At 31.0% G+C, this 26,406-nt stretch overlaps 1 protein-coding gene across 1 annotated transcript; it reads left to right on the forward strand.

The window, feature by feature from the left end:
- Nucleotides 1–247: 247 nt before the first annotated feature.
- Nucleotides 248–3,648, forward strand: LOC105801689 (COBRA-like protein 2). The gene is made up of 6 exons (XM_012632915.2): nt 248–497; nt 1,118–1,197; nt 1,468–1,924; nt 2,274–2,430; nt 2,545–2,822; nt 3,080–3,648. The coding sequence occupies exons 1-6, from the start codon at nt 395–397 to the stop codon at nt 3,370–3,372; spliced, it is 1,368 nt and encodes a 455-aa protein (XP_012488369.1). The 5' UTR covers nt 248–394; the 3' UTR covers nt 3,373–3,648.
- The last annotated feature ends 22,758 nt before the right edge of the window (nt 3,649–26,406 follow it).

Consider the following 26,406-nt stretch of genomic DNA (forward strand, 5'->3'; position numbering starts at 1 on the left):
AATAATGGTGGTTCCTTTCGAAACTAAAATTTGTGTTTAATTAATACTAAATTATGACATCCTTATGCTATAAGCAAGATTAGACAAAAACAAATTAGTCTGTGATTTGCTAAGATGAAAATGAAATTATTTATATATTTTTTAATGATTGTTGATGTTAAAGTTCTATATCACATGATTAATGAAAACTATTTTATAATTTAAAAGAAAAAAAGGCATTTTACAGTGAGATTAAAGTGTTCCACTACTTAAACTCAAAGTCTTAAACTTTCGTGTCATGTCCTGTTGGACGAAAAAGCTACTCATCTCCGTTCTTCTCTCTGAGTCTTCCCTGTCTGCCACAGATCTTGAGCCGAAGTCAATAACAAAAGAAGACTCCTAAAATCCTACAGAAATGGCTAATCTTTTTTCGTTCATTGCTAGATCTTTCTTCAACCTAAGCTCTTTCAGCTTCTTGCTTCTGTTTTTGCTCTCTTTCTCGAGTTTCACTGCAACAGGTCTGTACAAACTTTCTCTTTCTTTGTCTGGAAAGTTGGAATATTTGAGGTTCTTTTTAAAATGGTATTTTGATTCTTGAACGAAGTTGGTAAAATGGGCTTTCTTTAATTATGCGAAAGCTCTTCCTTTTATGGTCTTTTGAGTCGTTTTTCCTACGTTTATGTTAATGGATTTTTGTTGGTTTTGCCTGAGATTTAACTTGTCAATTATATTTCCATAATAGGCTATGATTTTTCTATCGAAATCTTGATTCTTTTGTTATCTTAATGAACAAAGCAAGTTGTGAAACTCAACTAACTGTGATTAAAAATGGTAGCCTTTAGATTGAAGGGTTTAGGAAAAAATTAGCAGTTAATGATGAAATTTGAGTAATTTCCATTTATTTAGAATCATAACTTTCCTTTCCCTTGAAGAAAACTTAAATGTCTTATCATACAGTTTCCATGCATTATTGGTTTAGTGAGAAAATGAACTTTTGAACTTTGGACCTCTACTATTTGATGTCTAGTGATTATCTGATATTGATTTGCTTCTTTATTTCTAAATGTATCATAATGGGTGATTAGTATTGAAAATGTATACATTTGTTATGATTCTCTTTATTTTAACTCATTTTCAGAAGCCTATGATCCTTTGGACCCTAATGGAAATATCACAATCAAATGGGATATCATGAGTTGGACTGCTGATGGCTATGTTGTAAGTGTTCTTCCATCTGTTATATGTAAGAAGTTAGAATTTGATGATTTAGCTATCTAGTGTGGGGTAGTACGAGAGTCAGAACCTCGTATTGCTTGGTTCGGGGTACAATTGTGTTGTGATTTCAAATATCTTTTGAACTAATACTGTAACACTGAAAATGAAAAAACAAGGGGTTGCAGAAAAAAGGGTATCTTGTTGGCTTAGGTATGGTTTCTCTCTTGTCCCCATTGGCTGAAAATGTGACTAAATTCTTGATGTAATGAGCAGGCAGTTGTCACAATCTTTAACTTCCAGCAGTACCGTCACATCCAAGCACCAGGGTGGACATTAGGTTGGAAATGGTCTAAGAAGGAGGTGATTTGGAGTATGATGGGAGGACAAACAACTGAACAAGGGGATTGTTCAAGATTCAAAGGGAACATTCCACATTGTTGTAAGAAGGACCCAACAGTCGTGGATTTATTGCCAGGAACACCTTATAATCAGCAGATTGCGAATTGCTGTAAAGGGGGAGTGCTAAACTCATGGGTACAAGATCCAGCTACGGCAGGAAGCTCATTCCAGGTGAGTGTGGGGCAAGCTGGAACTACAAACAAGACGGTTAGAGTTCCAAAAAACTTCACTTTGAAGGCACCAGGGCCCGGTTATACTTGTGGTCCAGCAAAAATTGTGAAACCCAGTAGATTTGTTACTGCGGACAAAAGAAGAGTCACACAAGCTTTGAGTAAGTTACTTGATTAAGATCTTGAATGTTATGTAGATATTCACTTTCTATTAGCTATGCCACATGTCACATTTCACATCACTGAACTTTGTAAAAGTAGCATTCTGAGCTATCACGCCATTGGCTGAAATTTTATTATAGCCAACTCATTGCAGAAAGAAATCCTTGGCAAATGAAGCTTTTCTTTCTGGACGCTCATTTTATCGATATTCAGCATTAATAATTGATAAATTGGGCTTGTTAATTGCTTTGCACAATGTAGATTTTGGAAACAATTTTTCTCACCTAATATATAATTTGAATTGTATGAGTATGGATGTTTGTAATTGACATTGCTTCTTTATTACAGTGACTTGGAATGTTACTTGCACGTATTCACAATTTCTAGCTCAGAAAACACCTACTTGTTGCGTCTCTCTCTCATCATTCTATAATGAAACCATAGTACCTTGCCCGCAATGTGCTTGTGGCTGCCAAAATACTTCTCAGCCAGGGAGCTGTGTAGAGTAAGTTTGTTCAAGCAAAATGCCGATAATTGTTTCTCAGTGTATGTTAGTTGGGGATGATTGCTATCTTGAATCTTTATTGCTTTCCTAAAGTTTTTTGTTTCTAATGTGCAGCCCCAAAGCTCCGCATATAGCATCGGTTGTTCCAAGTACAGGGAAGAATAACTATGCACCTTTGGTCCAATGTACAAGTCATATGTGTCCGGTCCGAGTTCATTGGCATGTTAAGCAAAACTACAAGGAGTATTGGCGGGTTAAGGTCACAATTACTAATTTCAATTATAATATGAACTATACACAGTGGAACTTAGTTGTGCAACATCCCAACTTCGACAATCTCACCCAGATTTTCAGCTTTAACTACAAGTCTTTAACTCCATATACTGCAATAAGTAAGTTCAATCAATCTTGGTCTTTTTATTTATTTATTTATGTTTTGTGCTCTTTGCATCTTATGTCATCATTGATAACTTACATGGAACTCATCTCTGCTCAATATTGCTGTTTTGTGGTAATGCATTGCAGCAAATGTTACATGTAAATAGGAAATATGTTACTTTTTCTTTGGCTTCGTAACTGTTGAAGAACGCGATTACATATTCTATTATTTTAAAAGGTGATTAAAGGGTAACTTTTGTTCAACCAACAGATGATACTGCCATGTTATGGGGTGTTAAATTTTACAATGATTTGCTTTCCCAAGCTGGTCAGCTCGGTAATGTGCAGTCAGAGCTACTTTTCCGAAAGGACAAAGCAACTTTCACTTTTGAGAAGGGTTGGGCTTTCCCTCGAAGAATCTACTTCAATGGAGATAATTGTGTTATGCCACCACCCGACACCTATCCTTGGTTGCCTAACGGCAGTTCCCATCAGCTTATCTCCACACTTAGTCTGTTGACAACTCTCTTGGCAGCAATGGCATTTTTATTGGGATATGCTTAAAGTTCAACCATTTTTATACTGGGAAATCTGGTATGCTCCAAAATTTTGACTGAATCAGTTCGACTGTAGAATGTACGGTGTGAGAAGTTGCAGTTTGTGTCAGTTAGAGGGAGTCAATGTGCAGTGGTGTCGTTTTAATGTATGGTCAGTGAATTCACTCGTGCTGTTGTATGTATGCATGTCCGTTTATGTACTTAAACCAATAACAATGTTGATTGTAGAATTCCCACGATATTTTATTACAGTAGTAACAGACATAAATCATTGACAGAGAAACTTTAGCTAACTTATGCGTTGCGGTTGTTTAGGGTTCGTAAGCATATTTGTGATTTGTCAATAACTCAGTTACTATCATGCTCGAGTTTTTCTACAAAATGCCTCTATGTTCTGGCTGAAAGAAATTTCGGAATTGTATGACTGTTGTCCCTGTTATCTTTGGTGGAATCTTGGCTTTGCAAAACTTTGAATGCTATTGGTAGGTCCACCACCATTTCGTAGGCGATATAGACTTCATCCCTGCTTGAAAGTGAAGGTCTCCTTTAAGAAGTTCCATTTAACATTTTCCAAATGATCCTTAGACCAATAGGTTATTTTATGCATATTTATATGTTTTTAGTGTATATATCTGTTATATATACAGGAATATTATATATGGTTAAATTATGTTTTGTCAATAAATTGATTGTGTAGAGGGTTACGAGGAGACGTTACAATCCAGCAAAATGAGAAGTTATGGATGCAATAAGGTGCTGAGAAGAATGGATGAGAAGTTATGGATGCAATAAGGTGCTGAGAAGAATGGATGCAAAATGAGAAGTTAAAATGAAATTTTGAGAAGAATGGATGCAAAATGAGAAGTTAAAATGAAATTTTAAAAAGTGAAACTGTTATGAAGAGAAAATGGGTACGAACGTGATAAAATGATGGATAATGAGATTAAAAATAGTTACTTGAACGTGAAAGAATGGAAGATGATTTATATCGGACACTAATCAAGTCTTAATTAGAGGTTCTCAAACGCCTAGTTGGGTTGGGTCCATGCAAAATATTTAAATTAATTTTCGAAGTTTGAGCCCAATCTGAAAAATGAGCTTACTTTTTGTCTAAATTCGATCTAATTTAAGAAAAGTAAATTTGGGTCCGAATCAGCCCACCCATCTTTCTATATTTTAGATTAATTTTTATTTTAAAAAATATAGTACACAAAATGCATTAAAAATAATGCTACAATAAAAGTTTTTCCAACACATAAAAATACGTTAAAAAGTATTTATATTAAAACACTACCATAAATATAATAAAAGTTTTATTATATTAAAAATATAAATAAATATACTAAATGTTTTATGGTATTAAATATAATTTTTAAAATTTTATATTTTGGCTTGGGTTATTTAGTTGGATAAGGTTTTTTTTTTCTTTTTTTAGGTTTTGGGTAATGGGTTTAATTGTTATTGAGCTAATGGTTTAATATAAATATATAATAATTATTTAACATATATAATTAATATAATTATTTTTTATAACATAATATATTCGGGCCAGGCCAAATAAATCTTGCCCAATGCATGACCCATATAGAAAACGAGCCTCAAATTTTACCCAAGCCCATTTTTCGAGTTTCGTATTTTTGTCAAACCCTCCCATTTTTCGGGCAGGTTCATAGCAAGATAAATTTGTATTTTTAATATATTTATTTTTGGCTAATTATCAAAGAAAATGCTATTAAATTTGGATTTTTCTTACCAGGAATGAAGTTGGTGTGCTGAATTCAAATTCTTACAAAAAGGGCTAAATTGGAACAAAAAGAAAAGAGGAGGGCTTGATTGAAAGATTGAAGATTCAAAGATGATTGGATAAAGATTGAAGGGTTGAAGACTTTTTTTAAGTGGCTGGATAAATTTGATTTTTAAATTTTGAATTATTTAGTGATAATATTTAAAATTATTTAGTGATAATATTTAAGAAAAATCTAGCTAAATTTTAGCACTAAAAATGTGTATAAAATACCTAGTGGCTACAACCAATTGAACATACTTTACCTTTGGCATTTAATAAATTTATTTTTTTTTCTTTTTTTTTTCTCCCTTCCTGCGTCACCCATAATTGTTATTTCAATTTTTTTTCTTTTAACTTTTAGCTTTTTGGTTTATTGCCTTCCAAGGCCCTTTCCCTTTCCACCTTTCACAATTCCATAAAATCACTTTCAAAGCATGATTTTTTTCATGATTAACTAAACCCTTTTTAGCATTAGCCCGGTTATCACTTCGACAAAGAAATCGTGAGATATGAACCCGCACTAAATACTTTGTAATTCGATATTCGCTATCTCTCCGGTATATGAGATAGTACAAATTCGTCCCTTAAAGTTGATTCAATTTCAATTCAAAAAGCGCGTGTTGGGTTGGAATCGTTTGGCGTACATTTAGGAAGTTGAGTCGGCGGTGCTGTATTCAAAATCCCGCAAACAAATTGGCGTGTTTAATTGGAAAACGCTAGTTGGATTTCGTCAAGGGAGACAGTGATCGAATTTAAATGACCCACACGGTTGAGGCCGTTAATTCGAGTTGGGCTTTTCAGATTGCAAGACTGTGCCACGTGGTTGGAAATTTGACACGGGTCGATTTGCAGGTGATATCGGGACCGATTACGAGAAGAAGAGTTGGTGGTTTGAGGGATCCTCGATTGCTATAACTAGCTTATCGCTTGGAAAGGAAAATCTATTTCAAGAATCGATTCAAGATTGGAGTAGACTGAGGCTAAGGCTAAGCTTAACTAATATTTTATTTATCCATTTATTTTATTTTCTTAAATTTATTTTTGCATTTTCGAATCTGTTTTTATTTTATTTTATTTTTCGTATTTCCTTATTTTATTATCTTAATCAATTTAAAATTCCCATTTTTATTTTTCAACATTGCAACGCACTGGTCGTGGGCACGTCTATTACCGCGACAACGATTTTGGTCACGAGAAAAGGCGAAATTAGATAACTAGTCCTTGTGGATTCGACCCTACTACTCTATATTTCAATTTACTGTTATTTTTTCGTAGAAATTTATATTTGGTGGTTTCGATGCCCATCACAGGCCATTAGGCCTGAACGGGTAGCCCATCCCATGAGTAAGTCTAATATTAATCTAGTTGTGAAATTATCAAAAACCTATTATTTTTATAAAACAACAAACATTATTTTGAGAGTATTTTGTTTTTTTATTTGTATTTTTATATAAAATCTAAAATTTACATGCACATTATAAATTTTGAACCCAAAATATTATGATATTTATTATCTCAATTTTATCTTTATATTTGATTTTTATATTAAATTTTTATAATTTTATTACATAATTGTTTTCACCTACATGACTTTGAATTAAAATAAGTAAATAACTTCAAATGAATTTTTAATTTATTTTCTATAAAACATATTAAAATATTAATATATTTTAAGTAGAAAGATGGGTTATGAGTTAAGTGACTCCAATTCAGGTGAAAATACGGAAAAATCAATTCATTAAATATTGTATGTTACAAAATTTTCCTTTAAAATTTATTCAATATTGAATATAGGTGGAGCTGTAACAAACTTTTATTTTAATGAATTTGTAATTGTTTTATTTAAAGATACTATAAAAGTCTTAAAAGACAAAAATATCATAAAAATTTTAATTATAATTTGAAAGAATAGGTATTTCTATAAATTTATAATTGAATTAAAAAAATTCTTTTAAAAATTATTCTATAATGAATATAGGTGGAGTAGTAATGAACTTGTATTTATTTATTATTAAACACATGTTTGATCCTTAAATTGTAATTTTAATTATTTTTATTTAAAGATGACATAAAAGTTTGAAAAGATAAAAGTGCTACCATAATAACATTAATTATAATTTAAAAAGGGTTATCTATGTAATTTCATAATTAAGTTGGTGACCAGTTAAATGTTAATACCAACTCAAAAACAAAATTACTTAAATAAAGTATAGATTAAAATGTATAAAGAATTGAAATTTTCTATAAAAATATTTATCTATTTGAACTTAAAATTTTTAAAATTAATTATCAAATTTGGATGTAATTTGGATAATTTAAGTAAAATTAAAATGTAAGTAAAATTACATTTTCAAATTTTTATATATTATCCATTTGTTTATAAAAATATTTATTTAATTAAATAATAAAATTAAATATAATAATTTGGATCATTGTTATATTTAATAATTAAATTTTATTTAAAATTTAATTAGGTAATCAGAATTTTAAAAATTTAGGTAAATGTTTAATTAAATAAGAAAATTAATTAGATAGTTATCCATTTGATATAACTTAAATATTTATTTATATATTATCAATAATATTACATATTTTAAATTCTAATTTTAATTTTAACATGAAAATTTAAAAAAGTAATTATATAGTTTGGATAATTTAAGAAAATTTACATTTCAAAATGTTTATACAGTATCCATTTTATTATAAAATATTTATTTAATCAAATAAAATTAAATATAATATATTTAATAGTTCAATTTTATTATAATTTTAATTACATAATCAAAATTTTAACATCCCTTGAGTAAAATCTTTAACTGCCATGTCATTTATTCATGGTCATAAATAGGTGATTGCTAACAATAGTTTCCATCATATATGTAGGTTTCTATAGCATTTACCTTTTATTTTTCTGCTTTTTTTTTTTTTGTAATTTTTTAAATGGGAAGAAAATGGAAGCTTGGGTACTTACTGTAAGATGGAAATAGGAAAGTAGAGGGTAGCATTAATGTGCAAAGAGAGTTAAAAGTCAACATTGAAAAGTCATCACGATCAAATCATTGCCATTTATCAAATTCATAGTTGTAGCATATGAATTTTTGAATCAAATACTTTTAATTATTTATTGAATAAAATTTCAACATATTGAATACAATATTTTCAATTTGACTTCAACAATGTCCATCCGATTTGGTGGAGTTGTGACTTGTGATTGTGAGCCCATGGTGCTTCACAAGTTCACTTAAAAGCTACACAATCTCAAAATTGTGAACTAAGTGTTATGGTTGGGTCTGTCTGTTCAAACGATTAAGAAATTTGATGTCGGATCAAATAAGAAAACTATGAGATTGATGGTGAATATGACGAGACTTGAGAAAGGGGCAAAACTGATAATTTAGACCGAGTGTCAATAAATGTTAGGCAAGCAATATAGAAAACTTGTCTATAAAAGAAGAATGATCGGGCCGAATCGATTAAATTAATAAACAAACAACTCAAAGTGATTTAGAAGTATGGAATCAAATTTTAAAAAATTAAAAGGAATTTGTTGTGATCTAAAATTTTTTGTCGAGATCTGAAAAATATATGTTTTAAAAAAAATCAAAAATAATATGGACAGTTCTAAAATGAGATTGGGTTAGTCTTTTGCAGATATGAGTAAGTTTGGACAAAATTTTAAACTCATATTTCGGGCTAGGCCAGGCTTAGACAAACATAAAATATATTAATATCATTGTTAGGTCTTATCCGAATTCAACCTGATCCAGCCTATGAATAACTCTATGTATGACTTACTTTAAATATTATTATCAGTATTTCTATGATTGGTTTATTTTAATTATTGGAAGCTATTAAAATTTTACCATAACTAAAATTTTGTGTATCAAGGTAGAAAACCGGGTTAAAATTTTAGAAACTAAAAAAGATGTATTACACACTAATTTGTTTCGATGAAAATTATTCGTTATTTCCATAAATTAATATATTTTTCATAATTAAAATTTTATTGACTTCAACCTATTAAATGAAAATATTTCCTTCAAAATATTCCTTTAAATATAAACAATTTTAGTTTAATTATTAAAATTTAATTTGGGGCATATCATAAATTTTTAAATATGCTTATTTTAAAAAGTTCATATAAATATACAATAATATAATTCATACAAAGACAGCTAGTGAAGTTTTTAAACTTCATATGCAGGGTTAAAAGGTTGACAAGTTTCCTATAAAGAGTGTAGTATAATATTAAAAAATAAAAATAAAAAGAGACACACACATGACAAAGTTTTAAGGCTACTTGTGAAATTAACAAAAAATATATTACCAGCATATCAAATACTAACCATTAATACTATATATATATATATATATATATGAAACATGGCTTAACAAAAATATAATTACCTTAACTGATTCTTGCAATAGTATAATTACCCATAAACTTGATTTTTAAATATATAAAAGACACGTACTCAAACACACTCAAACTCACATCTTTCTAATTGTTGCAATAACAACGATGCAGATGACTTGAAATTTATTCGAGTTTTTTTGTAGTTTGAAGAATGAAAATGTGCAAGCATAAAAATATTGTTAATAAGATTCATAATCTTTTTCATGTGTAGAACCATAAACCAAAAACACATTAATTTTGTTGGTGAAGATTAAGAAGGCCCATTAAAATAAAACCTTTGATGGACAGATTGAAGGCCTCTAAAGAAGATTGATCCTTCATACATGATTTTGGTCCATTGGGCTGTATTCCATTCCAACTTTTTTCTTTTATATCCCTTTTACAAAGACAAAATATTAATTGTTTTGCTGATTGAGTCTTAGGATCAGTTTAGTATTATTTCTCAGGAGATAAAAATATTGTTAAATAAGATACTTTTAAACTTTTCAAAAGTGATTTTGAGATAAAAAAATACTTTGTAAAAGTACTTTTTTGACCAAAAGCAGAAGCAGAAGCAGAAGCAGAAAATTATAGTTTTTGCTCAAAAATGCTTTTGAGAAGCAATGTTAAATTGACCATTAACTCAATTGGCATGGGCATTGTTGCCAGTGCAGGAGGACATAAGTTCGAGTGCGCTAAAACCAAGGGCAAGAAGCAATGTTAAATTGACCCTTAACTCAATTGGCATGGGCATTGTTGCCAGTGCAGGAGGACATAAGTTCGAGTGCGCTAAAACCAAGGGCAAAGCCAGAGCAATTTTTTAGGGGGGGCCGAATGAAATTTTAATTTTTTATAATATATATTTTTATAATTTTTAAAGGATTAACTCAAAAATTTTCAATTTTAAGGGGCCAAAGTGCAATTTTTACCTTTACTAATTTAAAATTTTAAAAAAATTACAGGGCCTAAATAACAATTTTCTATTTTAGGGGGGGGCTTAGATTCGCCTCTGGGCGAAGCCAGAAAATTTTTTAGGGGGAATTAAATTGTAATTTTTGGGATAGTAAAAATGTAATTTTTAATGGATTAAATCAAAACTTTATCATTTTTAGGGGGTCAAAGTGTAATTTTATCTTTACTAATTTAAAATTTTAAAAATTTTAAAGGGCCAAAATGGAAAATTTACCATTTTAGCCAGCCCTCTAGATTCGCCCCTGGCTAAAGCGTATTATCCTCCTATTTATGGATTGGGGAGGGACTATAGGTAGTTTTAGACATTGTGTAAAGAACAGATATGATCAAAACCTATAATAAGATTGTTAAAAGAAAAATATCAATTACTTTAATTATCAAAATAATTACGAAGGGCTCAAAATCCTTAACAGAAAAGGTGTTATAGGTGAAGTGGTAGTATCACACCTATTGATTTTTTATATGCTATAATATGATATTAAATCTAATTATATGTAATTATGCATGCCCACAATATAACTATATTCAGATTCTTGGCTTTTTTATTGGTTTTAATAAATCCAGAAGAAAATGAACTATTTCATTCGTCCCCATCCAAAAAGTTATATCAATTTTCCTTTAATTATCCCTACTTAGGTTTAGCACTTTAGTGCATCCATAATTATAATTCATTACCATTAAAATGCTACCAAAACACACATGGGGTTAACCAGCTCCCATGTGCAATAATACACACAAAAAGACGATCAAAATTTTTATAATTAAAAAGACAAAGTAATTAGTAGCAAATATTAAGGTGATGATATGTCTTTTCATGATTCATAATTAGCCGAATATATTTGAAAATAAGGGTGAATCCAAAAATCTTTTAATAAATAATTTTTTATAAATCAAAATATAAATTTATTATGTATTTATTTATAATTTTATTATTTTAAAATAATTAAACATAAATTTTTTATTTTTAAAGGATTAAAGTATAATTTTACTATGTATTAATCTATAGTTTTTCTCTAAATTGAAAAAATCATATCTGGGGGCCAAGGGCTGCGTGCCCCATTGAGATTCGCCTCTTTTTAAAAACAATGTTTAGGATTATCAATATATATTATTATATCCAATAAGATACAAAACTTTGTTGTCATGACCAAAAAAGTAATCTAGACAATTATGCTCTCCAATTTCAATGGAATAAAATAATGTATGAACTAAATTCATTTAATTATGGGATCCAATCAAATGCACTTTCATTCTCTACCCCAAACTCTCAATTTCATTGCTCATTTTTTTATATAAAAAAGTAATTCATTTTGTTTACCAGTATAAAAAAGAATGTACAAAGATATTGTAGATACTAAAGCTCAGATTTTAAATCTGTAAATACCATTAGATTAAATATTAGGTTAAAAAATCATTGACTTTACAATGAAGTACTATATATAGTTTCATTTTGATTGATATAATTGATTATTGAATTCATTTTTTTTAAAAATAATTCTTTTGGGGTTTGGATAACTACTTGATTTGGGGCACAATATGGGGCTATCCCATGTTGCATTGTATGAAAAATGGGCTACAAGGATTAGCTAGGGTAGTGATTAAAAAGTGGTTTAAAATAAGGAAAGAAAAAATGGGTTGATAATTATACACCTTCAACTCTTTGCAAGCATGGTGGCAATGAGCATCTAGCTTCCCACGATGGCCCGACATATTGGCCAAAACTAGTAGGCCAACAAACCATACATCTTCCTTTGTCCATTTCAATAATACACTTCAAATTTTTGCTGATACTTTATCCAATATATACATATATATTAATCTATTCTTGAGTTAACGTGAGGGTTCCGATCAATTTATTTCATTGAAAATGCAGGTTTAATTCATGCACTGCAACGGAGATATGTGATTTAATATATCTACCTTGATTAGTGATTGTAATCATGAATATATTTGACTTAGATATCACACTTTTATTAATCTATACACAAACTATAATCATTATCTAACATATACATAATCTATTATGATATACAAGTTTTCGTATTCAACACAAAACAAATCACCACTCACTTCAAAATGTCTTATCAAATGTCTAATTATGAATTTCATTTAACTTTTAGTTTTCATAAAATACGAAACAAGATATTGATACATTAAAATCAATGATCTAACCTACATTCGAATTAGTTTATAATTAATTAATTCCAAAAATTGAGATGAGATAATTATATTTTATATATTTTTACTCATTGTGTAGACTGATGTTGACAACACATTAATACTTTCCAACTTTATGATCATGAAATAAAGGAACAGATCATTTGCAAATTATTCAATCTAAACAACTAGGTTTAGCTAGCCATTAGACTCTGTGATTGAATATTTGAGTGGTCAATTGTCAATTTTTAGCAATCTTTGTGTAAAACCATGTGAGGTTGGTTGGTTTAGAGGGGTACCCCAACACATGCTTGCAGTCTTCGCAATAACAAAAAAATATACAAGAAACTAAGAGCTATGATACAAAATCTGGTTTAATTTTATACGAAAATCATCAATCGATCTTAGATCTGCATGCTCATTATAACCTAGCTAACAACCCTTTTGATTTTATAAGCAGCTAGCTAGCTAGCATGTTTCGACGATGTTTCCTGCCAGAAATAATGGGGTTCATTCATGTTATAATTGGTGGATCGATTTCATTAATAATTATGTTGTATGATCATGATGTACTTTGTAGATTGGCTATTATGGATTAGCTGAGATTTTGATTTGTTGACAGTATAACAGTAATCATTTTGATTAAGCATTATTTAATTAAGTAGTGCTTAAGCTAGCCTTCCAGACTACCAGGTACCAAAAGCTATACCCTAAAGTATTGAAAAAGACATCAGAGTTTGGGCATGGAGATTTATGTAGATAATGCTTTAAAAAGGATATAATCTGATAACATCTATATATTTATATAGTGCTGTTCTGAGTGTTAGACAGTTTTGGAGAATCTTTTGTATAGCCTAAATAGTTATATGAAAATTCTTATCCAAGACCTATTTTCTTTAAGGAGAAATTAAAAAAAAAAACAGCACTCTTTTAAGCTAAAAATAGTGATAGAGATTTTCAAGGTGAAGTTTCCAGCTCAAAGTTTTCGGGAAATAATAATAAGGTACAGATATTCTGAGGCTAATAATTGGATTATATATGAAGTCAACACAAGATTCATCAAATTCCATGCTTTGAAAAGCTGCAATGAAAGAGAGAAAAAAAAGAGAAGAAAATGGGGAATAGAATCTATAAGGATGACAGTCAAGAAAAACAAACATTTATATGCAAACACAAAGGGAATTTGGGAAAAAAAGAAAAACAAAAATGATAAAGCATTATTCATATATATATATATATTTGTTTCTTGTAGAAAGAAAAAGAAACTAACGTGTGAAATGGGGTGACTTAAACTGTCAGGTAGTTGTCAATTGTGAGAGGAATGGGAGGAGCTTGATACGAAAAACCCACGAGGGGGCAACGTGCAGATTGGCATTGTTTTGTATAGTGTGATTGTTGGAGAGGAAGGGATAGCCCCACCGGTTGCTAAGTTTCATTCTCACAGTGGCCAAGCAGCGCCACCAGTTCACATGGTTTTGGCACCCCTTTTTCAACATAAGGTTACCTAATGTGGGCTAAAATATAAAAATAAGATTGGCAAAGAAGGGGGAATTAATGAAAGAAACAACAGCAAAGACAAGCACTTTAGCATCACAACAAATTGAAATGGGGACCCTTTCACACATGGGGGCTTCTGCTGTGGGAGCCAACCTAAAGCTAAGAATCTTTTGCAAAATGTTGGTTGGAAGCACACACCTTTTGGGCTATACCTACATCCCCTTTCTTTATCTTCACCTCTTTGCTTTAAACAAATAATACTATATGCCATCAATGCTTTCTTTCAGAGTAGCAGGTTTACTTCACCTCACTTTTAAGCCTGTTTTAAATTACAATTTCAGTTGCATACTATAATCCTTAGTGATGGATGAATATTGACAATGAAAACATCCGAAACCATGAATTGTAACATCGTATTACAGCCACTTTAGCTAAATGTTTGCAATGCCTGAAACAGCTATATGAACTAAGTGCTTTTGGTACATATAACATTCCTTTGAGCTTTGGACTACATAAACAGACCTTGTATCTTTCATCATATGAGATCCCACTCCCCACTTTTAAGATTCACCAAATGTAAACTCTAATTTTAAGTTAACATGATTGTTATTTTATGCCCACTTTAAACTAAATTCATTATTCCATATACTTTTTCTTTAATATGGTACTATCCTTCTTGATTAATATAATTTACTTTAAAAGATATAAATAGAATCAAGTTATTACAAAATATACATAAACCATAGAAGAACACGCATATAATATTTAAGTATGACTGGGATTCGAAATTAGGATATCAAGGACCTTACCATTTCAACTACCATGGCTTCATTAGTTGGATTTAAGTGTAATACATTTCAACTTGTGTGTACTTTATATAGATACTCTTAAATACTATTATAGTTTGCGGGAAATGTGAATTTGAAAATTTGGATTTAAATTTCATTTATTATGTAAATATTAAGAATGAAATCCATATGTTATACACAAATTGGTTTGAATTCAATATATATTATATATTTGAAAAGTATAAATTATTTTTTCAAAGAAATTCAAGTTGATTACTAAATAAGCATTTAACAAATCCATGGATTTAAGAAATTATTATGGATGATACATTTCTAAATACTTTATTACACAATTTATACTACTTTTGAAATCCAAATTCTAAGATTCAAGTTCTCAAAGATTATCTTATGGTTTTAGAAAAAGTATAAACAAAATCATAAAACTCATATAAGTTTATCAATATTATCATTTACTAGTAACTAAAGTTTTTATTTATATTTATGAATTTAAAACTGATGTTGTTATATTTCTACCACAATTTGAATTCGGGCCTTCACCTATTGGCTCTTTAATGAGTAGTTCCAAAATACTTTGTCTCCTCAAAACCATAATACGTTATACATTCATTTTCCGATAATCCCGTGTATCAATAAATATCTTTATACCAATCATCGCATTTATATAACAAATAAAAGCTGAAGCAGTATCTAAATGGCGATATTGAAGATCTGCTATAATAAATTTGGATGAAAGGAAAAATGAGATTGACACTGAAATCAGGATTAAGGAATGATTTGAAATGACTGTAAAATATAATAATGAGAAAAAGGCATGACATGACTGATCAACGTTGCATGAAAGATTGATGTTCCTCCATTATGGAATTATTTAATCGATAATGTTTGTTTGGTCCATTTCTAATTGGAGGAAATCTTGCGATCAAATGATTTTTGTTTCATGTATAAAGTCAGGATCTGAGCATTGGCCCATTCAACAGATTTGTGTTGAAAGGCACCTTATGTTACAGACCATCATATTCGCATACTAATGGAAATTTTCTTCTCATCTATTTTACTGCTGCTTACAGATTGGCTTACATTAATTATATTAAAAGTTATTTTATACTCATTAATACTTTGATATGTTTATATTTAATTTTAAATAAAATTTAATTTTTACATACAACCAAAGCATTAAAAAAATAATCCCAAACCCGATTATCTAAAAGATCTAATTAGAAGCATATATATCAATTTTAATATAATTATGATAATTTAATAAATTTTATAAAATATAATTAAAATAAATTAAAAATAAAATATAGCATAAAATTTAAATCTTAATATCAATAGAAAATAAATATATATTTTAATATTTTTATCTTTAGTTGTACGGGAATTATATTAATTAAAATTGTTGTATCTACAATTAGGTATTACCTTAGAATTTGTTTTCGGTTAACTATTAAAAATCGAATGATAATTTGCAAGTAGCTTCTGCGATATATTCCGAGAGATTAAAGTTAAGTTGTGAATTATCTAGCCAAACAAGCCTTGATTGGAAAAGATAATTTGTAAGTTTTCAATGTTCCTCATCTGATGGCGCATGCTTTACTGGACTTGGACAAGATTAAGAATGGTTCTCTTTTTCAAAATATTATTATGTAATCAATTTGATCTTTTCTTATTCTCACAAAAAAAAAGGTGAATGATATTTATAATAATAAATATTTTTCAAATTAATTAATAATTCATAAAAAGTTTTACAATTATAATTATAAATTTTATTATTATATTTTATAGTATATCATTTACTATTATTTTGTTCATAGTACTTTTTACTCGTCTGTTTTTAAATTGTTTATTACTATGTTATGAAGTATGTATCTCTTTGTCATTAGTTGATTATAAAATGTTATCATTACTATTATGCTCAACATCATATATATATAACTATTTGTATTTAAAATTATTAAAATTATTAAAATTATTAAACAATTTAAAAGAAAAACAAAATAGGTCATATAAAAAAAGTCTGCTTGTTAGCATTCTTGTTTTCTCTGTATGTTATTTGACAAGGTGATTTTAGGGTTTTCTTATTTGAGGCATGGATTAGAAAAGGGAGGAGATTTGCGAACAAGAAGCACAGAAGAAGAATTGGCAAGTCTGAGCATATTAGATGATGAGGAAGATCTGATACAAAACCAATGCGATGAGAATGTAGTGGAGGAGGATTTTAGGTTATGTCTGGTTGGAAGGGTTTTGATAGAGAGTGTGGTCATTTCCCTTCGATGCGAAACACTTAGGCAGATTGTGGCACCCGTTGGGAGGAGTTTCTATTAGGATATTGGTGAGAAAAGAAGTTTGTTCCGGTTCTATCATGAGTTAGATCTGAAGAGAGTTCTCCAAGGGATGCCATGGTTCTTCAATAGGCATCTCATTTTATTTTGTCAGTTAGTACATGGGGAGGATTCGTTACAAGTCCCATTAGTTTTTGCAGAGTTTTGGGTTCAGGTGCATAATTTACCTATGGGAATTATGTCGAAAGGAATGGCACGTCAGTTTGGTAATTTTATTGGTCAGATTCTTGATTATGATGCTGGATTTGTAATAAGGGAAATAAAAAGGTATATGCGAATTCGAGTTAGATTGGATGTTATGTGACCTTTGAAGAGGAAGAAGTGAATAGCAATAAATTTGATTCAGTTGACATAATACAATTTTCTAATATGAAAAACTACCACTATTATGTTTTCTGTGTGAGAAGTTGGGGCATGGAGAAGGTTTTTGTCTGATTAGATTAACGTTAAAATCATAAGAGGTGGTTTTCAGCTGGGACATTTCGTTAAGGGCGGCGCCTAAGAGGGCATCGTCGAAGGTGAGCTGGTGGCTAAGGGATGATAACTAGGGAAATGTTCCGATAGGAGCAAAGGTGGATGTTGATAAGGGAGGGAAGAATTTTGGAGATATCCAAACACGTTGATCTTATTAGAAAAGGGATGAGAAAAGATGACATTGTCCGTTTAAAAAAATTGGGGAAGAGTTGTAATCTGATAAGGAGTGTTTTAGCTGGGCTAAACAATCTGATTCAACATTTAGGCCAGATGGAACTGGGCTTGGATATAGAGGATAGTCTAATTGAGATAGTGGATAAAAGAAAAGGCAAAGAATGTATCAAGTAAATCCAATTGTTTCTAGTAATGTTGATTCAACAAATTTGGGAGTTCCATCTGGAATATTGACAGTTGTTGTTAAGTAGGTCAACCGAGCACAATGAAGATCCTCAGTTGGAATGTCCGTGGGTTGGGACAACTATGGGTAGTTAATCGTCTAAAAAAAGCCAAGACATATTACACCCCATCTCCTGTTTCTTATTGAAACAAAGATAATACAAGGAGAATGGAAATGGTTAGAAATAAATGTGGGTTTATGAATGAGATTGAGGTTGAAGTCGTCGGATCACGTGGAGGTTTGTCATTAGGTTGGACAAGGGGCTATAGTGTTCAATTAAGGAGCTACTCGAAGTCGCACATTAATGTAGAAGTATGTGAAGGTGAGGGGATGAGTCCGCAGAGACTGACTGAATTTTATGGTGCATTCGATGAAAGGTGTCGGGAGGAGTCATGGGATTTGATTTATCAGTTAAATGGTAATAGCTTGTTGTCATGGTTAGTTATAAGGGATTTTAATGAGATAGTGTTCTTTTTCAAGAAGAGAGGGGCACGTGTTTGAAATGAGAATAATATGTTGACTTTTCGGATGGTATTAGAGGATTGCAAGCTTGCCGATTTGGGTTTTTCTGGTCAGTGGTTTACATGGGAGAGAGAGACCATTTTCCAAAAATATAATATACGAGAAAGGTTGGATCGGGGAGTGGCTAATTTGAATGGTGGAGTATCTTTCTTTATTATTGCATTAAACATCTTACTCACTCCATATCAGATCATTTCTCAATACTGGTGGATACGCACGGCATAAGCAAAAAATAGATGGATGACAAAGCAGCCTCAGTTTCGGTTTAATGCAAATTGAGTTTTAGAGGAGGACTTTGAGCACAGTACGAAAAGAAGTAATAAGTATATTTTAGAATTGTTTTAAGTCTATTGTAAACTTTTGCTTAGTATTTATGTATTGTAACATCCGATATTCGGATTCAGTGATTCGGGTCAGGTAGAGGGTGTTACATAGGAAGTCCAGTACCTTTTAAAATTTTATTTTGGGTACACATTGGGGACAATGTGTAACTTAAGTGTAGGGGGATGCACATCGTTTTTAATTACTTTGCTTTTGTGTGTTTAATTGCATGTTTTCATTTTTTTAGGTTCAATTTTCAAAAATTTTCCAAAAAATATTGTAACACCCCTAACCTGTCTTTATCGTCGGATTAGGGTTACAGAGTATTACAGTACAAATCAAAACATTCAACATCATATAGAAATAATTATTCAAATTTAAATATTAACATTCAATTTCAAGTTTCATTTAGAGCAGAAATACATTTAAGATCCTACAGGGCCTTAAAAATAGCTTAGAAACAATCAGGGGCTAATTTAAAACAAAACATAAAATTTTAAAAAAAATTTGAAAATTTTGGAAGCAGGGGTCACACGGTCGTGTGACTCAGAAACATGACCGTGTGACCAACCGTGTACAATTCAAAATATGGGACACACGATCATGTCCCAGCCCATGTGCCCGCCTATGTGAGTATTCGAAATAACGTCACATGGTCGTGTTGTAGGCTGTGTGCCAGACTGTGTGTGTATTCGAAGTAAGGTCACACAGCCGTGTTGCCAGACCGTGTAGCTCTCTATGATCGTGTGGACCAACCTGCACTTAAAATCAATAAGACACACGATCGTATGGTGTGACCATGTATGGTACACGGTCGTGTGACATCTAGTGTCCCAGGCCATGTGCTTCCAAAATGACCCATAATGCAAGCAAATTCATCAACCCTTTCTTAAACACTAAGACAAACCAATTCTAACTATTTTCACCTATTTAAATTGCATCAAAACATACCATAATACACCAAATAGTAATCAACCTAAGTGCCTAACCAATGTACCCTCATTGGTACTACAAATTAAACATCTAAACAACATATTCTCAATACTTACAAAACATTAACTTAAAGATATGCCAATTCCCCCATTTCATCACAACTATTAACCATATCTCAAGCTAATCACAATAGGCACTTAACAAATGACTAAAAGCACTTCAGGGCTCAAACTTAAACAAAAAATACCAACATGTATATACAACCATAAAATTTTCTTAAACCAACTTATGAACAACAACATTATCATGAACAAAATAACTTAAAGGCTCCTAGTACATGCCATTTATAACCCGACATCAAAATGGCTAGAACTTCTACCGAGATAAGGGACGAATAATGTGTATGTACTCTAACTTGATTCCAATCGGTCGAGCTTTCCAATGATCTACAAGAAAGGAAAACAGCTACATAAGAAAATAATGCTTAGTAAGCTTGTATAAATCTTAAACGTAAACTTACCAAATAGACTCAATTTATATAGTTCATGCATAATTCCATTAGCATGCTCATATGTTTAACCAATTCCTATTTACATCACCAATCTTACAAGTTAGTGAACTTGTACATAAAACATACAATTCATCCATATCAAGAAATATATATTTGAAGCATATCCACTTATATAACATTCAACACATTTCCAATGTATCATTCATACATCTCAAAGCATTTGTACAAGTACTTTCCATTGCATCTATTTAACATATAACTTATCAAGAAATCACGTTCACTTAATTTAAACCTTTAATAACCGTTGAACCAAATGAAACAACGTCGGATACACAGAAACCATGCTCACACAAAGTGTGCCATATCTGTTATCATGAACGTATCTGTAATTCCTACACGAGTTGTGAAATGGACCTGCTGACATGAGCTCTGGGTAGGGATGAAAGCTACACAATGTTGCTCACACGAGCTGTGGAGAATCCACAACAAGTGTAAGATCTAAGCCATCAGTAGAACATCAAAGACCAGCACCCGAAACTGTATAACCCCTAATGACATGTTATTTGTATCCTAAGTAGTCACAAGGTTCAAGCATGACACATTACATATTCAAACCTTATAATTATAGCACATTGATTCATCACTATCAAACCAATCATGAATTTACACATTTTCAATTATAACTTCCATTGAACTAACCTTATATTTCAATCCATACAACTAATTATCATTTAACAATCAACTAGAGTTACATAAACACAACATTAATCAATAATTCAAACAAGACAATAATTAACCAACTTAATCATTATACTAATTTACACTGCACCAAAATGATTTACCATAATTGTCCATCTATCCGTATGGTTTATTTACCAACTAATCCCATTAATTAACATTTCCATAGCCATTTAACCTATTTAGCTAATAGAAACTAACCTTTGTAGCTTTTACTATTTAGTCATTTTAACTAATTAACTATCTAAACATTAAAATTTCTTAACTAGATTTTAATATGACCCTAATATAAATTCATAAATATTAAATAAATAATAAAAATTAACTCGTATGTTAGAATTATGGTCCCAAAACCACTTTTTTTAACACCACTAGAAACAAGCTGTTACAAATATGTTTATTTTGTTTATTTGTTTTTGTTATTTTTGCATGGTGCTTGGACAATAATTGGGCAATAGACCATTGTTGGAAATATTGAATAAGTGTTTTTTGATTGCCGAACATGTAAAATTTTATTGATACTAGATAGTTCAATATTCATAGAAGTAGACTAATTAGTTCAGTAAGTTAATTTGCTTAATAGACTAGAGGCAACCATTCTTAATGAAAAATGTGTAAATTGTGCCATAGGATAAATGATGATGAAAATACGTGTAGATAAGTAAAGCTTGAATTGTTAATTTTTCATTCGAATAATTGTAAGCATGATAGAAAATGTAAGTTGTGAAATGTCTTGGGAAGGACCTTAGGCATTGTTTGATGAGTCCAGAGCCAAAAAGATTACCTTTATGCTCTTGATCATTAGTTCCTATACTTTGGGCCTCAAGTATCATTTTCCTGATAAGCTTTATCGTGGAAGCCTTGAGCCTAAATATACCCTATCTGTCCCGTACTAAAATGCACTATGAAATAGACATCGAGCCATGGATATTAAGGGTATGTAGGAACATTATGGTTGCTTTGAAATGCATGTGAGAGAAAAAGAAGAGACTATATGATATGGTACGTATAAAGCCTTTCTAAGTAAAAAAAATCGTGTAAATAAAAGCAACGCGCAAGTAAAATCATTGTGAGTGAAAGAATGCAACAATTAGAAAATGAACTCAAATGACAAATCATATTGGAGCTTCAAAAGAAACCTTTCATTTCATAATGTGTTAGTGTTTGTAGTTTACTGTACGTATTAATATCATATAATACCTTCTAATTTTTGGAGAGATAAGAAAGACAAGAGAAGGAGAGATAAGGAGGTGAGTGTTACGAATAATTTGTGGGCGAATAGGGGACAAAGTCATGTGCTTTACTATTTCTAGTGCTTGAAACCATTTAGAGTGACATTTTTTTGAATTTTGAACCTTCCTAATTACGTTTTCTTAACTTGCTTGCATTGTCTAGATGAATGTTTTCAATTCTCTTTATGCATCTGTAATGTATCCACATAGTCCATTTTGATGGATAACACAATTGTACATATACACTTTTGGATTGCCTCTAGATTTTAGCTTTTTAATTTGTTGAACTGATTTTTTTTTTTTGCTTTAAGATTACTAAAGTTACCTAAATATCATTCCTAGGTTTCATGCAAGATAGTCCGGGTACGAGTTCGGTATTTTACAACCATATTGCCTTTTTTTCCAATTTAGTCTAAGAGTCATCTTTCTGCATGCTTTGTGTGTTTGCTTGAAGACAAACAAAGAGTCAAGTGTGGGGCAGTTTGATCTGTTGTAATTTTTATTTGTCAAATTAGGCTTCCTCGTTATACTTAAAGAGATTATTTTCGACCAAATTAGAGTTGTTTTCATAGTTTAGTGTAGTTTTTAGATTTTTGGTTCAATAAGGGTTTACGACCAATCGTTCCGAATAACGCTTGCATCCTTTGTATTACCATGGTCGGTGGCACAGAGTTAGCCGATGCTTATTCCCCAGATACTGTCATTGCTTCTTCTCCAGGAAAAGAAGTTTACGACTCGTGGGCCTTCTACCTTCACGTGGCATTGCTCTATCAGAATTTTGCCCATTGCAAAAAATTTCCCATTACTGCCTCCTGTAGGAGTCTGGGTTGTGTCTCAGTCCCAGCGTGGCTAATCATCTTTTCGGACCAGCTACTGATCATCGCCTTGGTAAGCTATTGCCTTACCAACTAGTTAATCAGATGCGAGCCCCTCCTCGGGTGGATTCCTCATTTTGCTCCTTAGCCTACGGGGTATTAGCAACAGTTTCCAACTGTTTTTCCCCTCCCGATGGTAGGTTGAATATATTTTTGTACTTATTTTGAGACCCAAATTGTTTGAATGTGCCATTTGGACCCTAACGATTGATTGAGTGTTGTAGGAACTCAATAGTTGTCAATTTTGAATGAAAACATCACCAAGGATGGGGTATTGCGATATCCAAGTATGGATATCATGATATCCTCAATAGCCTTGAAATGAAGAAAAAAATGAAGACCACCTACAGTGGTATTGTGATATCCAATTTGGGTATTGCGATACCCAGCCTTTCCAAGGAACTTCCCATTTCAAAATTGTCTTCGGTATTGCGATATCCATAATTTGGTATCACGATACCAATTTCGTGAGGGGACAAAAATTAACACTAGGGGTAGTCCTTGTCCAATTGAAGCACCAATTAAAAGGACACATTGATGGACATTTTGTTTAAGAAAAATGGGTTAGAATTGCTACTAAAAAGAGCTACAAATTGGCTAGAGAGACAGAAGAGACATGAGACACAAGTTTAGGATAGTTTCTCTTAGTTTTTCTCTTCATCTTCTTTAGGGTTTAGTCTCTCCATAGTTGTAAAACTTAGTTTTTTTGCAATTTCTTTGTTTTCTTAGCATTTTCTCAGGTAGTTAAGTTAGTTATTACTGTAGCTTATGTTTATTTACATGTTTACTAACTTGAACTTACTTGTAATCACATTTTAATCTCAAGTTTAATGCCAATTTCTATTTACTTTCTTTTCATCTATTAAAAATCTCATCTTTATTGTTTTTACTCATTTACTTTGCTGCCAATTGCTTTTCTTTCAACTCTTTCCATGTAAAAATCCAATGTTTCGTCTCTTTTTATTGAGTTCTATTTCAATGGCTTTCATAGTTGTTTCATTATTTTTTGTTAGTTTAGAAATGGTAATGAGTAGCTAAATATTTAGGAGTTGGTTGACGGAAATGTTGGGTAATAGATTTTTGGGTTTGTGGACTAAATTGTAAAACTAGGCTAAATCGAATAGACTTAAAAACTTAAGATTGACGTCCTTTCTTGAAAATCAAGATAAGTGAGACCGACAAGAGATTTTATTGGGAACCAATTTGATAAGTCATGGGTTAATTGGTGAGGTCAAGAGATAAACCAGACTAATTTTCTAATTGGATAAAGTTGAGGTTGAGAGGCAAAATGGAGCCAATTTAGGAGTAATAGCAATTTAGATTCCTAATTCAAAAGTCAACAAACCAAATGAAAATCATCCAACCGCTCTTTGTTTCCACATTTGCTTGTATTTGATAGTTGTATAGTTTATTTTCTTTACAATTTAGTCCTTTGAAAATTTTAGTTAATTAATTGGTATAATCAAACTCTTGAATGGCTGGCCATAATCTAGTGAGTAGTTGTCTAGAATATTTATTTGCATGATTGTCGCTAGAATTTGCTCAATCGCTGGCTCCTTTGGATTTGATCCTCGGAGTACTCTTGTTCCTCATTGTACAAATTATATTACAACTGACCTATCACACTTGCTGACACCACATGTTATTATTCTAATTTGATTTTTATATTTGTGTTGATTTCTTCTCTTGGCCCCAGCGTTAGTGTGTCGCTGTGTATCGAGAGAGAGCGGTTAAGGACATGTTTATGTTCATTTACTAATATAAGTTGTCTTTTCGCATTACGATCCAACCACGTATATTAGACAACTAGTTAGCCGATATTTGCTTCAATATTGCTTTTCATGCACAAACCATTTGAGGAAAATTATACAAAGTATATTAATATAATCCATAAATTTTTTTTATTAATCAGTCTGTTTGAAAAAATTACAAGTTTACAAATGAATATACTACACTTAGGGCACCAGATCCAACACTTGTGAGGTACTTGATGTTATTTACCAATTAGACAATCTCCACAAGGACTAACTATTACTCCTCTAAGTCTTTTCAAGCCTTGAACAAAATCAGATCTCACATTTCTCTAGAGACTTCATAATGAACATGCCTCAAATATTGATGCCATATCTTTAAATCATAAGAAACTACTTTATGACATGTTAACATATGTATAGTTGTCGAATGTTCTGATTTTTTTTCATAATTTGTTTTTTGGTTTGATCCAATAGTTAGCATCATTCTTTGGAAAACTTTACATGTAAGCCTTGATCACATAATTGGTTGATGTTGTTTAAATTGGCTTTGAGGACTTTAACAAGGAAAACATTCTTTAATTCATGGAAGCCATCAATGTTGAGTAATCATTTACCAAGGATTTTACCTTTGTTCCTATCTCCAAAAGTAACTTGCCTTCATGGTTGTTATCATATTCTTTTAATAATTTATTTTCATTAGTCATATACTTTGAACACCCACTATAGAGCTACCACACATTATTAGTAGTAGCTTTCTAAGACGTGTATGCAACTAGAAGGTATTTTTTATCTTTCTTTCTCCAAACCTTATTTTACAAGTTTGACCTTTTATTCTTTAGAACAAATAAAGAAACATGATAACCCTATCTTAATTCATTAAGTAACCCATAACACCTTGGTCTGATGCGCCTAACAACACCATAGGAGTGGACTTCCTTTACTCTTATGGTGATTCACAACATGTAACAAATCATCCTTCTTGATTTAAAGATAATCAGTTGGTTCAACTATAACATTTTCTTTTGCAAGGATAATGGCAAAGGTTGATGATTATTTAATGTACTCCAACCCTGAATGGCCTGTTTGAGATCACCCAGTTGTAAGAATTTTATCAATTTGCTTGCTTTTGGATTCCATCTTCTTTAGAATGACTTGGGAAACAACAAATTCTTTTTAAACTTCTTTTTAGTTTTACTTATTGATCTACCAAGAAAATGCTTTTATCTTCCACTGCTTCTACTAGTCTTTAATTTTCTTTCTTGAAAAAAGTGATTTGATCTCTTAGTGACTTGTTAACTTCACACACCATTCCCAATTTGTTTAGCATG

This window comes from Gossypium raimondii, chromosome 7, assembly GCF_025698545.1.
Source record: "Gossypium raimondii isolate GPD5lz chromosome 7, ASM2569854v1, whole genome shotgun sequence".
In the NCBI taxonomy this organism is placed as follows: domain Eukaryota; kingdom Viridiplantae; phylum Streptophyta; class Magnoliopsida; order Malvales; family Malvaceae; genus Gossypium; species Gossypium raimondii.